The sequence below is a fragment of the Camelina sativa genome, chromosome 2 (genome assembly GCF_030686135.1).
Source record: "Camelina sativa cultivar CO46 ecotype springtype chromosome 2, ASM3068613v1".
In the NCBI taxonomy this organism is placed as follows: Eukaryota; Viridiplantae; Streptophyta; class Magnoliopsida; order Brassicales; family Brassicaceae; genus Camelina; species Camelina sativa.
Window position 1 is genome coordinate 20,889,003 of NC_141881.1, and position 17,772 is coordinate 20,906,774.

Sequence of the window (17,772 nt, forward strand, 5' to 3'; positions counted from 1 at the left end):
ATATATCTAACATATTATTATTTGTATGTGGATTAGTTTCAACTAAATACAGTACAATACATTCAAACAAAACTCAGACATATAAACTTCATGTACCTTCAAAATGCCACTAATAATGTTTTCTTTGTAAAATAGTTTTATGTAAAATAAATAAAAATTAAGGGAGGCATTTGAATGCTTTTTAAAAAAATCGATTCTATATATAATTTTAAAGATATTATTTACTAAAATGAACTAATTATATATTTATTAAAATTACTACATTTATTGGATTTATATATTTCATTAAGTTATCAAAAACATAAAATATTTAAGGGAATGTTAAAATATGTTGTTGAAAATTATTTTTTGTTTATGTAAAGACTAATCAAATCGTGACATAGAGATATCAAATCCAATATGGTGAATACTGTCACTCCATGTCAATTTATCTAAAAGCTCTTAATTAGGACAAGGTGTGGAAAAAAGTAAAGCTTAATCGAAAATGTAAGGCATCTCCCAAGATGGGTACAAATTAAAGTAGTCATTGTCCTAATTCTCTTTTGATTCAACCTTCGAACCCATAAACTGACGTTGTAATTATATGTCTCATCAGTTCATCCTGGTCCTCAAGCACTAGACCTATATTCTAATTTTAAGTGATACGAAAGTAGTCATTGTCCTTATTCTTTACATTCAACCTTCGAACCCTTAAAACAAATGCTGTAATTAATTATCTCTAGTCATCCTGGTACTCAAGCTCTAGAAGAAGTATGTGGAGCCTTGGAGGTCCATAGGAAGACACCTCATAAGTGATCTTCAATGACATTGACTACGATCATATTTTTCTTACATGTTTGTTTACTTCAGATCAGCCAATCTCAAAAAGTAAACGCAAGATGATGAAACACAAAGTTCTACATGATTATTAAACCAAAATGTAAGACTTTTCTTTTCTTTTTTTTTTTCATTCAAAACACTTTAGCATATATATATATAGTGATGAGGCATAGTTTCTTGTTGGTACTTTTACCTCAAAAGTCTCTCAAACCATAAATTAATATAGTACATTCCAAATTATAAACATATTATGACAAAGTATAATGAAAATTAAATATTTAATTTAGGGTTTGCAAAAAAAAAAGGTTCAACCTCCACCCAATTTCATCACTTTGGACAGCAAATTATTTTAAATGAAACAATAAATTCATATATCTGTCATCTGCTATAAATTACCCTCTCTCTCATCATCATCATCATAAACTTATATAACACTCTCACTAACACATTTCCAAGGTTCAAATCAAACCCCTTCTTCAACATTCACCACCACAACATCATCATGGGCTTTGCACGGTGGCTCAACCGCACTGTGGGCTTCTTTGTCTTCTCCCTCCTCGACATTGCCGATTTCTTGCTTTGTTTTACGTACAAGACTTTGGATTACTTCTTGGAGTCAGAGAGGAAACCTTGCTACTGCTATTCTCCACCAGAGGCTAAAGCCAAGACCGAGAGGATCATAGTGTCGGAACGGGGAGAGTACTCAAAGGTTGTGTCATTGACAAGAAATAAGATCCATTTCGATGAGATCTCGGACACGCTCTACTCACGTGGTCCTTCACTTCTAACGAGGCTCTCTAAGCTCGTGAGGTCCGTGAAATGTTTTAACTATAGGGGTTTGATCATGAGAGGCAATGTGGTGGCATCTTGTGATCACGATGAGTCTAAGAAGAAGAAGATTAGTAAAAGTAAAAAGAGATTAATGACTCTGAATTCTACGGTGGTAGAGAAATCTTCGACAGCTCCAAGATGGTCGGATTGTCATTGCAGTTTCTGCACTTCTTGGCTCACTTCTTCCAACAGAGATTCTCTGTTTGTCAAAGTTCAACAACCCAAAGGTAAATTAATTTTATCCACTTCCAACATTTATTTCTGTGCATGTAAATTAATTTATCCACTTCCAACATTTTTTTTGTGTTACGTAGAAGTATCAAAATTTTAATATACTATATTTTTCTAGTTGCCACCCGTTACACAAAAGTTGACTTATTTTGATATATTAAGGTAACATAAATAAAATGATATACTGTATGTGCAGATAAAAAGAAGGTCCGAGACAACGTTGTGTTTATACATGGTTTCGTATCATCATCCGCGTTTTGGACGGAGACTCTCTTCCCAAACTTTTCTGATTCGGCCAAATCGAAGTATAGGTTCATCGCAGTCGATCTTTTGGGCTATGGAAGAAGTCCTAAGCCAAATGACTCGTTATATACATTAAGAGAACATTTAGAGATGATTGAGAAATCGGTAATCTCTCAGTTCAAACTCAAAACGTTCCACATCGTCGCTCACTCCCTAGGCTGCATTTTGGCTCTTGCACTCGCCGTTAAACATCCAGGAGCTATCAAATCCCTTACTCTTTTGGCTCCTGTAAGTCAACAATTATACGTGATAATAATATATCCTTAAATTAATTTAAATTTTTGGTTTTTTTAACCCTTTTTAAATATACTATATATATGGGTTTTGGTTCGTGTGTTTGAAAAGTATATTAGCCAAACCAAAAATGAATAAGTTTGGTATTGTTTTTTCCTGGACGTTCTGTTTTCCCAAGTACTATCTTTTGTTTTAGTTATGAATATTTTGGACTTAAGAGGTAACTAATTGAAGTTATATTATGGCAGCCATATTACAAGGTGCCAAAGGGAGTCCAACCAGCCCAATACATAATGAAGGAAGTGGCTCGAAAGGAAGTTTGGCCACCAATGCAGTTTGGTGCATCAGTGCTTAGCTGGTACGAGCACCTAGGCCGCACCATTGGCCTCGTCCTTATCAAAAACCATCACTTGATTGAATTTGTCACCCGCCTTCTCACCCTAAACAGGTACATATATCATACATGGGGAAACTAAGAAAATAGGAACAACAAACTTGGCCTTAATTAATTACGTTTCAATCTGTTATAAAAGATAATTTACGTCGACGATATTTTGAAAAGTAGAATAAGCAAAATCAACCCACCGTACATGCAGTTAGGCGTTTAAATGAACCAACCACTCATCTTCTTCAATACCTTGAAACTGACGCGTCGGAATTGTTATATGTGATAAACTTACACAACCTTTTCTTTTATATAATCTTTGATTGGTCAACTTTATTAGTTTTAACATAAATTATGTGATACTATATTTGGAATTAAAATAGGCGAGATTGAGAATGCAAGCTTTATGTTATAGAAAAAGTTGTCTTGAAACGTATAGAAAGCGACTTATATCGACCGTGTCTCCTCCATTATTTGACCCCATGCATTTAATTCATTTTGGCGTTTTATATCATACTAATAAATATATGTAAAACTTTTTACTGTTTATATGCCATATAAAGTGAGATACCAGAACAAAACATCTTGAATTTTAGGTCACCTAATGTATCTATCAAAATGAAATTTGCACCATAGAAATATATGTGGAATATGACTAATTTGAACGTTTGATAGAAGGATGCGAAAAAGAGGTTGAATAACAAAATAAATATCATGTGTTTCAGGATGCGAACGTATTTGATAGAGGGATTCTTATGTCACACACATAATGGGTCATTTCACACATTACACAACATCATCTTCGGGTCAGGAGCCAAGCTCGACTCGTATCTCGACCATGTACGTGACCACGTTGACTGTGACATCGCCATATTCCACGGTGGCAAGGACGAGCTCATTCCTGTGGAGTGTAGCTACAGTGTCAAGAGCAAATTGCCACGTGCCACTGTCCACGTCATCCCTGACAAAGACCACATCACCATTGTCGTCGGCCGACAAAAAGACTTTGCTCGAGAGCTTGAGCTCATTTGGCAAAGATCCCACTCAACTTAAGTGAATATAGTTATATATTATGAGACTCTTTTTTTCTCTACTAAGTGAAGTATATATTTTCTTATCTATAAAGTTAGATATACATCTTTTCTATTCAATGAAGATTTTGTTTTTTATTTACAAAGAAAAAAATGTGAAGACTCTAATTTTATTTTTCTTTTTATAAATGGAAATTAGAGTATGTGTTGCATCTTGTAGAGCCACTTCTTGTTATACATTATGTTTATGTGATTGTAATCGAATACTTTAATGCTTGTCGGTATTAGAAACAAAAGAATTCGGTGTTTAAGGGTTAAATTGGTTTTGTATATAAATATTGCAGTCAGATTCAACATTCAAGTAATGTTTGTTATTAAACTGTTTTTTTTTTTTTTTGAACTTTTTCAAGATTTTAAGAAACTTCACGAATACATATAACCTTTTCTTCCTGATAAATATATATTTTATTTAATACTGATATTATAATTAAAAATACATATTTTTGTTATATACTCAATAAATTTTTTTTTTCTTTCGTTAATCGGAAAAATATAAAAAGTGGTTGTGTGTGATCAAGTAGTCTATTTTTCAACAAATTAAGAGAATGTACTTTAATTTTATAGTTGTTATAATCATCTCATATCTATGGATTCAAAAGAAAATATCTTACTACTTGGAGTCAAACATCTTGGATTCAGAACATACGAATCATATATATAAAAGTAGAGTTTCAGTCTCTTCTTATTGGTCCACTTGGCAATGCAATTTTAACAAAAAAAAAATTATATTAAAATACAAATTTAAAACAATAAATTTTCACATTTAACTCACATAATATAAAACTGAAATCTTTATAGCTTCTCCCTATAAATTATACATTAACTTTATTTCTCCACTAAGTTGTATTAATCAATTGTATTAAAACAAAACAGTAAATTAGAATTGTAACTCTAATTTTTCTAAATGTAATTTTTTATCATTTCTCTTCCTATAAATACTCATTATCTTATTATCTTAGTCTATCACTCTTTCATTCTCTCATCTTCTTCCACTACTCTCAAATCTCTTTTTTGTTTTGTTTTGTTTTGTTTTGTATTTTTTTTGTTATTGTTGTTGTATGGGTTATAAAAAATCAACTCAAATATCATTGTAAAAGCTTAGTTTTAGAGTTTGTATGATATGTATATCTTATATATTTATTTTAATCTTTCAAAATGTTTATCTCCATTTTCTATTTTATATTAACATCTTATAAGTCATTATTTTCATACTTCCTTACAATATTCACCACACAATAAGATCATAAAGTTGAAATGATCCATATATAATTATCTATTATGTCTCTGGTTATCTCACATATTCATGTATCATTTTAAATAATTTATAAAGATCAATATAATATTTAAAGATCAATATAATTATCCATTTATCCATTTATAAAGACTATTTTGTTTTGTGATCCAATTGTTAAATCTGCAGAGATCAATATAATATATATATATATATATATATATATTTTATGATTTGAGGTTTTTGAAACAAAAAGAACATAATTAAACAATTGGTTTTTTGTGTCTTTAATCAAAATAAAAAATGATCCAAAAAACAAAACATATTCAACTGGAACTTAAATATAAAAATAAAATATAATTTTAAAAATATCATTTCACTAAATTCTCTAAAGATGAAACCATTAGTATGAAATCTAGCACTATAAATTAAATTGATGAGTGAAAACCAAAAAAATATAAGTTATCCTTGGGATTTTAAAAATTATTGAGATTGAAGAATTCATATAATTTTATAAGAAAACTAATTTAGTTTGTCACTTAAAAAGTAATATTTTTTATTTTGAAATATTATGTGTAAGTGTTGAGTTTATATCAACAAACAACCAAATCATGTGAATTTTGATTCAGCCACTTGGTATTCCTTTTATTTTAGGTTATAAAAAATTAAAATATTTATTTATAATTAAAGACATGTAACTCCATTTAACTCAAATGTAACTCCTATCCAATAATTGTACATTAATTCATTCCTCCTACTAACTTATTATCTTTCAAGAGAAATTATTTTTGGTTAAATTTTAATATTTTTTATTTATTTTGGTTGGCTAAACTTATATTTATATTTTGGTTGGCTAAATTAATATATTTCTCATGTAAAATTATTGTTTATAATATATTTCTCATTTCAAAGTTTAAAGCAATATATCATATATATAAAAGTAAGGTTTTGGTCTCTCTTTATTGGTTGATTTTCATTTAATGTTTTCTTATTTTTTTTATTTTTTTATTTGCTTTCTAATTGCTTTAAACAATATTTAAGATCCAATAAACACAATACATTTAACTCACACATTAAAATAAAATTATAACTGAAAATAAAATAAATTATGCATTAATCATATTCTACCACTCAATTCTATTCAAACACAATAAATTACTATTGTAACTCCATAGTTCTAAATGTAACTTCCATCATTTCTTATCATATAAATAAGCATTCTCTCAATCTATAATTCTCTCATATTGACATTCTTTTACTATCTCATTTTCACATTCTCTCATTCTCTTCTACAATACCTCAAATCATTTTTCATTTTTTTTTTTTTTGATTTCTTATTTTTGTTGTATGGGCTGTAAAAAAAAATGAAATATCATTGTAAATTGTTAATGCTAAATTTTAATTTTAGAGACTACATGATATATATTTTACATTGTTCTTATTTTAAAAGATTTATCTCCTTTATCTAATTTGGATTATTATCTTATAAGTAATCATTCTCTCTTCCTCTCCCACCAATATCAAATGTTGTTATATCTCATATGTGTTTTAGAATGTATTATATATATAGATATTACATTGTTCTATTTTTTAAAGATTCATCTCCATTATCTAATTTGGATTACCATCTTATAGTAAACATTCTCTCTTCCTCTCCTACCAATATCAAATGTTGTTATATCTCATATGTGTTGTAACTTGTAATAGTTTGATTCTATATTTTAATGTAGAAAATATTATATATATTTAACATTGTTTTCAATTTTTTATTTTATTTATATAAAAAATATTTCTTTTATATTTCTTGCCTTTCTAATCTATTCATATTTATTTTTCAAATTTGCATAGTTAAATTTAAATTCACATATGTTGGTTTTAACAAAACAATCAACTTTATTTGAGAATTAGATGTTCCTATTCATTTTTAAACGATCAATTGTAACATATAAGCATTTTGTCTTGCAATCACAAGTTCCATTTCCATTGCTTAACTCCATGGTTAAACTATAATATATGTTGTCCTATTTGTAGGAATAACAACATACTTATTTAATTTATTTAAAAGAGTAGATGATTAAACGAAATAAACATTTCTCCAAATTTTATAATTCAATCAGTGAGTGTACTTATTATTTTGAAAAACTTTTACATTGAAGTTCATAAAATCATATAAGAAAACTAAAATACTATATCACTTCAAATTTGGAAGGAAACACTTGGTATTCCTTTTTAAAAAAGTCAAGACACCTATAAAAATTTATTAATATTTAACTCACTTTAAAGACATTAAAGGTCATTTAACTCAAAAATAACTTCTATCCAATAATTTCATACATTCCTCCCACAAATAAAATATATATATATATATATATATGTTCAAGATTGTATTTAAATATTACATAATTTTTTAGTTAGCTAAATTTATAGTCACATATATACAATATATATACATAAGAATTTATATTACTTATTAACACCATAAATCGACCCATTATTTGCTTAACTCAATATTGGTTTCAAAGCCAACTAAAGAAAAACAGAAACGATCTTATTGATATTAGACCAAAACATGGGCATACAAACATAATCACTTACCCGGAAGATATTTTTAAAAAATAACTTATTATTGCAACATCAACGTATGAAGGGTTTACATAAGCAGTTAATTAGAAAATCTATAATACAATAAATGTATTGGAAACGATATCAGTCAACGATAAGATTGGATCCTCAAAAGCAAGAAACAACATCTTCATAATTCATAAAAAGTAAACGCCACAATTATACACATCTGAACGAAATGGTATAAACATATAGTGTATAAATAAAAGTGACGGCAAAGCCCGTATATGCCTAATTAAAACGAAATAATACAAAAGAGAAAACGAAAAAACCAAAAAACAAACAAGAAAGTGCCAACTATACCACAACCCACGTGTTGCGTGGGGAAGCACCTAGTTATAAAAAAAAAAGAAAAAAAAACCCAAAGGATTTTTAGAGAGAAGAGAGAGGGATTAAATGAATGGACCGACCATAACCATATTCAATGATGGTGAAATATATATAAGACGTGGGCTTAGTTTACTCCCCAACTCGTCTCGATCTGTGTCTATAGTCGACTATGAGAGCCTATTGAATGCATTCACCAAAAAAAAATACCTTCTCTATTTTAAATCAACTTATATATATATATATATGTGCTGTCAGAATACACGTTGATCAAAAACAAGATTTCTAAAATTATATAAAAATTATGCATAGTTCGTTCATATATAATTATTGATAAAAATAATTGTTTTTTTAACGATAAAAATAAGTGTTGGAGAACGTTTTATTTATTCAGTAAGTATCGGTGAATTTGGTTGTAATATGTGAGTATCGAAATTTGTGTGAAGTTTCTTGAATGGCTTTAGCTTTCGTATCAGCATCATACCAGACAGCATCAATTATACAACATTGACCTATATAGAATCTGTCAAGATCAATACATGTTCCCGTATCGTGTTCTAGATTTGCTAGTCGTGCTGAACGTACACAGCTATATGGCTTAGTCGAGAAATCATTACGTAGTAGGTCAATTTGGTTCCAAAAACTCTATAAATATGTTCTCAGTTTCAACAAAAAGGGGGATTAAGAAAATATCTTACTACTTGGAGTTCTGGGCGAAAACAAAAATCTTTTGATTTGAGCGTTCACTTAGAGGGTTCTACAATATCGGTGTCCGAAGCAACCTTGCATTGACGTCGCATTAAATCTTCGAGAAGATACCAAAAGCAACTATTAGATAAAGATAATGATAATCTTGCAAAATATCTTATTCCAATATGCCTTAACATTAGTTAGGAGAAAAAACAAAAAAACATTAGTTAGGAGAAACGTAAGCGTGCAAGTACGTAGATTTCCGTGTCCTTACAAATGTATATGTATATCTGTTTTATATTTCTTAAGGATGTTTTATAATGAGTATAGCATTTACAAGTACTGTAAATATTTTTTTAATATAAACTCGCCTCATGATGGTGTTATGCCATTTCCAGGTTAGCTATCCAATGATCATAGTTACCAGTAGTTGGGGTGGTTTTTTATAGGACGAATCGCATTGTCGAATTTAGTTCCATAATATTCATAATGTCTCTAGTGAAAGTGTCACAATGACATTCCATCTATTTAGATGAGACATAGACGGTATCAATATGCTTGTGATTTCATATAAATGAATTGTTGACAATATGGTTTGGATGATGTCATGTGCTCAGAAAAAAAAAAACAAATTTTATACCGAGTCAAAATTGATTTGCAAGGACATTTTTAAAAATGCAGATTGTTCTTCCCATTTTTTTTTTTAGGTTCTTTATGTTGGATAATTCTTAAGACAACTACACTAATTAACTTACTTGTTTTAAGTCAAGTGAAAGTGGTTGCGCATCAACAATCTTGTATTATAGTATCTGACAAATTAAGAGTGGTTGTGGTACGGTTCACCAAACTTTTGTGTTCTTCTTTGTTTTGTCTTCAGCAGCCGGACCACGTTCAATTATTATTTTTACCACATTTACAAGCATTACTGTTCTTTCAACGGTTTCGAAAAAAGTAGTATAAAATAGATTGGGACAGCTATCTGGAACGACATAGTACGTCAGTAATTTTCCTCAAAAACTTTGGGACTACAAAAATAAAATTAAGTCATACTATATATACTGTAGAAAATAAAACAAAAATGGAGAGATATACCATTACTAGGTAAATGACGTTCCTTTGGAAATAGTTATAAATTAAAACTTAAGCATATATATTTCTTTTTAAGATCGAATATGATTCCACATTATCACATTGTATTCACTTGCATGAGAGTGACACTCGTCGCATCTTATAAGGCGCATATACACATAGGAAAAAGTAATAGGCAAAAAAAAAAAAAAAAAAAATGAGAGAGAGATAACGACAATAACATGAATGGCATAGTTTTAACAAAAAAGCATGCATGAATGGTATAGTTTCACCCAAAAGTTAGAAAGATCAAAACGATTTTTACAAAGTTATATTTAGAACAATCATATACCCTTTCTTTTTTTTTTTTCTTTTTTTGCGGTGGAGACACCAAACATTCGAAACTTTATATGAGTGAGTGAAATAGGATTGATTCTGTAGTTTCACCTTTGTGAATCATACGTTTCCAAAAAAAATAAAGTAAAAAAAATGCAATAATTAAGAAGAGAATTCACTCATTGTATTAAAAGTCATTTTTTGTAAGCATCACCTAAAGCAAAGCATCTACTTCTCTTATCATCCCACTGGCACTAGCCCTTCTTCTGCTTCTTCTTTTCAAATTCTTTCCACATACATAATAATCCAGGCTCTTATAACAATAAATAAGTAAACACCATTGGATGAATGAAACCAGAAACAACGACAAATTAATTATATATAATAACGACAAATACTGAATAAGATGTAGTTTTACAAACAAACTAAATATTCAAATCTGAACAATAAGTTTTAATATATAAATCGATCTTGAAAAACTATGTTGTAACACTATTTTGTTTGTAATTTGAGCAGAATACACAAGTAAGAATCTGATATATATACCAAGAAATCAACTAGCAACCTCAACATGTAGTTAATTAATTAGTATATACCCCAAAACGTCCTAGCTAGCAAAACCATACAAAATAAACACAACCCACAATTTTTATATGAAATCATCCATAGAAATTGAAGTTGATATCGTTTAATTTAGAGAAAGGAAGATGAACGAAGCTTAACCAATCACTAATAATAGAAAAGATATATGAATGAAACTAACCTGATCAGATTACGAGCGTATGTACTCGAAGAAGGAAGGATCAAAGCGATGTAATTGAGGGGAATGAAGCCTGGTCCGACGTCATTAACCGTTAGATCGATCATTCAAACATATATATGTGTAGACTAATTAAATAAAGAAGAGAGTACTTATAAATATATAATCAAGTGTAGTAGATCTTAGTTAAGGGCCTCGTGCCAGACAACATTCCCCTCAAAAGAAAAAGCTTCACTGATGAACATGGACTCCATAAGAAAACCCTAGCTTTTAACAGAGAGAGAGGGAGATCAGAGAGAGAGATATGAGCTTAATTTATAAACAAAATAAAAGTGAAAGAGGAGAGGAGACAAGAAAGCAATGATGAAAAGAAGAAGGAGGAAGATATTATTAGGAAAAGATTGTGGAAATGTAGGGGGGTAAACAAAAAAAAAACACAAAAGCTAAATAAAAAGGCAATTCGAAAAAGATAGAAAAGTCGAAAAGAACAAACATATTAAAGTCATAATGATAAAATTCTGATGACTTATTTCCACTTCTTTTTTTATATAGTTCATCTTTGAAGCTAATAATGCTTTCACATGTATCCAGTATTTGCGTATTAAAAAAAAAACACAAAACAAAGTCAAATATTTTTATCCGTAGATCGTCAATTTTTTAGCTCTTGAAATGAGATGTACGTTAGACAATCTAGGTTTAGATAAAGAAAGAGTCAAATAATTTGTTGTTCCTTTAATTTTGCTTGATTAAATTTTGTATGATTACTGACTAAAACCTTAAAAGTATACTATAATGATCGATCGGATCCTATATATCATTATGAAGAAAATTAAGTCAAAGTGTCTATTGAGAAAGTCAAAAGATTAGGTGAGAAAGGACCCAACATAGGTAGATGAATGAAAAATGAAAAATAAAAAATAAAAACAAGAGAGGTGAATTATTAGAAGATGATTAGGTTGGATATGATGAACATGTCATTTGAGAGAGAGAGAGAGAGAGAATAATTATGTCTTCACCGTCCTCATTCACTTCATGTGACATTCACATGCCTCCCATATCTCTCTCTCACTCTCCCACAAGGCCACAACACATACAATAAAGATATTTTCAATACTTGTATTTTAAATTCGTGGTCGACAGATATACAAATTTTCTAAATAGCTAAAGCGTAACGTTTTGTATAGATGCTTGCGTATTTCGGTATCGGGGAACACGATCTCTAAAACGAAATTTTAAACCAATGTTAAATGCTCTATAAAATGTAATGCAAACCAAAATCTCTGACAAAAGTCACAAAAAGAATCAAATTTACTCTAGAGATGTTAGCTTCTATGTATTTTTTTTTTGTTTTTACAAAAATAAATGTAGTGTAAATACTCTTTTTCTTTTTATCTTGGTTAAAGTATTTTAAGGTGAAACTGATATAGGATGGAGTTTTTTTTTCCTTTTTGTTGCAAGTAATATCCGAAGAGTCAGTCTAGTTAAGGTAAAAAAAGCTCATATACCCTACTCTGGCTAAGATGATTTCTATATCTCTTTGCCACACTTTTTGTTTCCTTGTTTTTTCCTTTTTTTTTTTTTTTGCAAGGTTTCAAATTTTAGGCTATACTCTGTTCATTTTGATTAATGATATTAACATTATTATCAAAAAAAAAAAAAGCTCATATATATTTCTGTCAGGAACTGTTTTGCTTTAAAGAGCTCCCAAATAGGATTACAGCTAAAAGTTGTAGAAAACGTCCTATATCTTTGTAAATTCTTATGAATATATGTAATATTGTCGTAACTATATGATCAGTTTCACTATTTAGTTTGATTTTCTAACATTTTTTGTATGTCAACCTTTAGATTAATTGAATTTTCATATCTACAACATTTAGGAAAAAAAACTAAAATCGTGTTGTTAGAAAAAAAAAAGGACCAATATGTGATTGTGAGAAGCTCAGTGAATTAAGAGGAAACACTTGGAAAAGTGAACCAAAGAGTGGTGGTCAAGTAGTAGCATTTGGCCAAATATGGGGGTTCTAGAACAGAGGACCAACTACTAACTCATTTGATTTCAAGTCTCTGCACTTTATGTTCAAAGTGACTCAAAGACCAATCCTCAAGTTCTTCAGGACTTGGATCAACAGCTGAGGCTGCATCACCAACAGGTCGCTGTATGGATTTAAAAAGGACGTGTCAGGTCTAAGACCAAGCATTGCGCTGAACGCTGTCGACGATTCCCTTGATTCTCCTCGCTAGAGCTCCCATAGCTTCCTTCATTCATCTTTCTTCTTGACGGTTCACATAGAGAACCACGTATGATGTTGTAAAGTACAAATATATCTCTGGGTGATGGAAATATAAAGAGTGTGAAGAAAGTGTTCAAAGACATAAGTGTTACTAAGAATGCATGGTTGAGAGAAGGAATTGCAACTTTGACATGTGTTTTATTAGCCAAGTTACAAAAAGCAGCAGATATTAATGAAGATCAAATGTCAAATAGAAAAAAAGAGGAACTGATTTTTACAACTTCAACTTACAGCGGGAGAAGTGGCACGGATATCTCTATTCGTGTTCGTCAAGAAAAGATCAGATCAAGCTACTCCAGAAGATGTTTCCTCAAACCCTGTATAAAATTGTTTGGACTTAAAACTCAATCTAAAGACAGTAAAAAAGGACTTGTTTCGAACAAAGTTATAAATGGGCCCTTGGGCCTCGTTATAAAACTCGATCGATCCCAGCAAATTGAGGAATTTGGTCTGGTTCGCTTTTCGGTTTGGTTATGGATTTGGCCTGGTTTTTTTATCTTCACACTTAAAAAAAAAAAAAAAAAAATGGTTTCAAGTAAATAGAAAAAGACAAAAAGAGTAGCAATCAAGCTGTGTTTTTTATGTTCACAAAGAGCACTCGATTATAACAGTGAAAACGTTACGAAAGAAACTGAAAATTTCCAAAATACTATCTTGTCTCCTCTCTTTCAAACTCTCTCAAACCTTTTTCTCTTTTCGAATCTCCACTTTTCTTCTATCTTTCCATCTTCCTTCTCTCTTCAATGATTCATTTCTCAACACTCCTCCTCCATGACTACAAAACCTATCGACCGAGATTTCCCTTCTTCCAAAACACTCGAAAACGACGGTGCCGCCGCTATCAAACTCCTTAGCTTACTCTTACAATGCGCTGAATACGTCGCCACGGATCATCTCCGCGAAGCTTCGACGCTCTTATCCGAAATCTCCGAGATATGTTCTCCGTTCGGCTCCTCTCCCGAGCGAGTCGTCGCTTACTTCGCACAAGCGCTTCAAACGCGCGTGATCAGCTCTTACCTCTCCCGCGCGTGTTCTCCACTCTCCGAGAAACCTCTCTCCGTTGCTCAGTCTCAGAAGATCTTCTCCGCCTTGCAGACGTTCAACTCCGTCAGTCCTCTGATCAAATTCTCACATTTCACGGCGAATCAAGCGATCTTTCAGGCGCTTGATGGCGAAGACTCCGTTCATATCATCGACCTCGACGTGATGCAAGGTCTTCAATGGCCGGCTCTGTTTCACATCCTCGCTTCGCGTCCACGAAAACTCCGGTCGATTCGAATCACCGGATTCGGCTCCTCCTCCGATCTACTCGCTTCAACCGGCCGGAGACTCGCCGATTTCGCATCGTCGTTAAACCTTCCGTTCGAGTTTCATCCAATCGAAGGCAAAATCGGAAACCTAATCGAACCGAGTCAACTCGGGACGAGACAAGGCGAAGCTGTGGTGGTTCACTGGATGCAGCACCGGTTATACGACGTCACCGGAAACGATCTCGAGACGGTGGAGATTCTACGGAGGCTGAAACCGAATCTGGTAACGGTGGTGGAACAAGAATTGAGCTACGACGACGACGGAGGAAGCTTTTTAGGGAGATTCGTGGAGGCGTTGCATTATTACAGCGCGTTGTTCGACGCGCTTGGAGATGGATTGTGTGAGGAGAGTGGAGAGAGGTTCACGGTGGAGCAGATTGTGTTGGCGACGGAGATAAGAAACATTGTGGCGCACGGAGGAGGAGGAAGAAGAAGAAGGAAGAGAGTGAAGTGGAGAGAGGAGTTCAATCGGGTCGGGTTTAGACTCGTTTCGCTTCGGGGTAACCCGGCCACGCAAGCGGGTTTGTTGTTGGGTATGTTGCCGTGGAATGGATATACTTTGGTCGAAGAGAATGGAACACTCCGTCTTGGTTGGAAGGATCTCTCGCTTTTGACCGCCTCTGCCTGGATCTCTCAGCCGTTCCACTGATATATTTTTTCTACCAAACAGTTATTTTAATATATTTTATTTGAAAGAATAATACAATGTAGAAAAAATCTAATTATATAAAGTTGGGTTTTGAAAATTAATCATTAACAAGATTTTGATATTTGTTAAGTTATTAATCTTAGATTTTGACATGTGTAAAACTTAATATTTAATAGGAGGAATTTGATTACAACAAAAATAAAAAATTTTGTTTTAAAAAATATTAATAATGTAAAAAGATAATTATCAAAAATTACAGAATTTATATTAAAAATACAAAGTTTTTAAAAAAATAATTATAAGAGATTATTCATATATATATTTCATAAAATTTGAATTTATAATAGTATTTACTTATTTATAATTTTAAGTTATTAATTATACAAAAATATAGAAAAAAGGATTTAGGAAAATATAAAGTTAATTATTAATTCTAAATTTTCTAAATACTCACTGCGTTTTTCCTAATACTGTATTTTAAAATTTATTGTAGTATTTTTTGATTGTTTTATTTAATTTATATTTTTATTTTTGAATTATTTGGGATTCATATATTACCATGCTAATAATTTTCTATTGTTTCTTTAATTATACCAAATTATTTTTCTTCTAATTTCTCAACTTTGATTGGTTGGTCATAAACCCTTTTTTTTTTTTTTGCAAACATAATTGTTACCATTATTCATTTAATCCCAAAGGGAGATAACGAATAGAAGCTCAACAACCTAATAGATGGATAAAATAGGCTAATCAAACAAAAGTTTACAACAAACATAGATAGATTAATTGGAAAAAAATAAATTATTGATAGATCCATAGGAGCTCAAAAACTCTAACACCCTAATTTGTGGAAAGGTTTAAAAGAATTGATTTGGCCACATATGTCAGCAAAATGCACTTATTTTCTCGGTCAAGGGTCCTGATAGAACTTCATGATGGGTGACCTTCCTGGAAGTGATTGTCGGAACTGTGCGAGTGAAGACAAAACATAGGAAAAGATCATTTGTTGATTTGTAGGATCGGTAAACAAGTTTTTAAAGCCTCCTAGATGTAACAAAACGGCCATCAAATATAGATGGGTCCACGGGCCGGGAATAGATGTAGGCCCCACTTAGGAAGGTGGGCCTATGGACTGAGAGTGGACATGAGCTCACTAAGCAAGGTGGCGGTTGAGTTGTTATAGAGATAGAGGCTACATCATGGTGTGTCAAAGACACTTCCATGAATACATTGAGAAATTTAACATTGGTTACTATCAAAAAAGATTTTGTGACGTTAGAAATTTTATTTTTTCTTTCATTGGTTGTCAGAGCAAGCCACTTTGAGATAGCAAAAAGACGTGAACATTTTCTCTCCACACAAGAGGAGGGCAGAGCCGAGGAGGTTCTCTCTATTGTGGAGAAGGTTGGACACAAGGGTTATCTCCCCAAGGGAGGAAGGTGAAGGAGGTTGGACGCAAGGTTATCTCCCCAAAGAAAGAAGGCAGAGCCAAAGTTCTCCCCATGGTGGAGGAGGTTGGACGCAAGGTTCTCTCCATAAGGGATGAGGGCGGAGCTGAGGTTTTCTCCATGGTGGTCATACATTATTGTAATGATACATCATTGATTATTATATTATGTAATATATAAATACATTAGGCCAACTATTTTACTTTCACTTCTGCATAGTTACTATCAAAAATACATTGAGAAATTTAACATTAGTTGCTATTCAAAGATTTTGTGACGTTAGAAAAAGATTTTTACTTTCATTAGTTGTCGGAGCAAGCCATTTTGAGATAGCAAAAAGACGTGAACATGTTCTCTCCACACAAGAGGAAGGCACAGCCGAGGTTCTCTCTATGGTGGAGAAGATTGGATACAAGATTATCTCTCCAAAAAAAGAAGGTGGAGGAGGTTGGACGCAAGGTTATCTCCCCAAAGGAGGAAGGCAGAGCCAAAGTTCTCTCCTTGGTGGAGGAGGTTGGACACAAGGTTCTCTCCATAAGGGATGAGGGCGGAACCGAGATTTTTTCCATTGTGGTCATACATTATTATGATGATACATCATTGATTAGTATATTATGTAATATATTTTTTATTCAAAATATTTTTTGAACCAACAATTTTAGTAATTAAAAAACTATGCAGAAGTGAAAGTAAAATAGTTGGCTTAATGTGTTCATATAGACATGTTCTAGGTGGTGATAAAAAATATATTTGTAACATAGAATATATTTAAATGTAAAAAATACACTTTTAATAGTAACATACATAAAAGATTTGTAAATAGATATAAATCAGTGTATTATAACAAAAATAAAATTTATAAATAACGTACAATAAATTTTAATATATTTTTAAAAATTTAGTTTAATTAATAAACTTTAAACCTGCACATCGGACGGGTCCTCATCTAGTTTATTAGTAAAATGGTCATCAATCATCATCATGGATATTATCAATTTTGTTTTGAGAAAAATTCAGTAATATTTTCTAAAAAAGCTACCGTAATATATCTTAATTTGAGAAATTAATCTTTATATTTTTATTTAATCAATGTTGTTAAAATTTTTAACCTTACTATCATGTGGTATATTACAAAAAATATCA

The 17,772-nt window shown here is 31.4% G+C and overlaps 1 protein-coding gene, 1 long non-coding RNA gene and 1 pseudogene across 3 annotated transcripts; 2 read left to right on the plus strand and 1 right to left on the minus strand.

Annotated features, from left to right (window-relative positions):
* The first annotated feature begins 1,222 nt into the window (after nucleotides 1-1,222).
* LOC104730613 (putative lysophospholipase BODYGUARD 2) lies at nucleotides 1,223-4,046 on the plus strand. The gene is made up of 4 exons (XM_010449810.3): nucleotides 1,223-1,877; nucleotides 2,078-2,412; nucleotides 2,667-2,866; nucleotides 3,529-4,046. The coding sequence occupies exons 1-4, from the start codon at nucleotides 1,322-1,324 to the stop codon at nucleotides 3,854-3,856; spliced, it is 1,419 nt and encodes a 472-aa protein (XP_010448112.1). The 5' UTR covers nucleotides 1,223-1,321; the 3' UTR covers nucleotides 3,857-4,046.
* Nucleotides 4,047-10,330: 6,284 nt separating this feature from the next.
* Nucleotides 10,331-11,218, minus strand: LOC147948963 (uncharacterized). The gene is made up of 3 exons (XR_015580968.1): nucleotides 11,081-11,218; nucleotides 10,932-11,001; nucleotides 10,331-10,481 (listed from the first exon to the last, which is right to left on the minus strand). It is a non-coding gene; the product is annotated as an uncharacterized LOC147948963 (long non-coding RNA).
* A 2,558-nt stretch (nucleotides 11,219-13,776) lies between these two features.
* On the plus strand, nucleotides 13,777-15,278 carry LOC147948964 (scarecrow-like protein 23 pseudogene; annotated as a pseudogene). The gene has a single exon (XR_015580969.1). The product of XR_015580969.1 is annotated as a scarecrow-like protein 23 pseudogene (transcript).
* The last annotated feature ends 2,494 nt before the right edge of the window (nucleotides 15,279-17,772 follow it).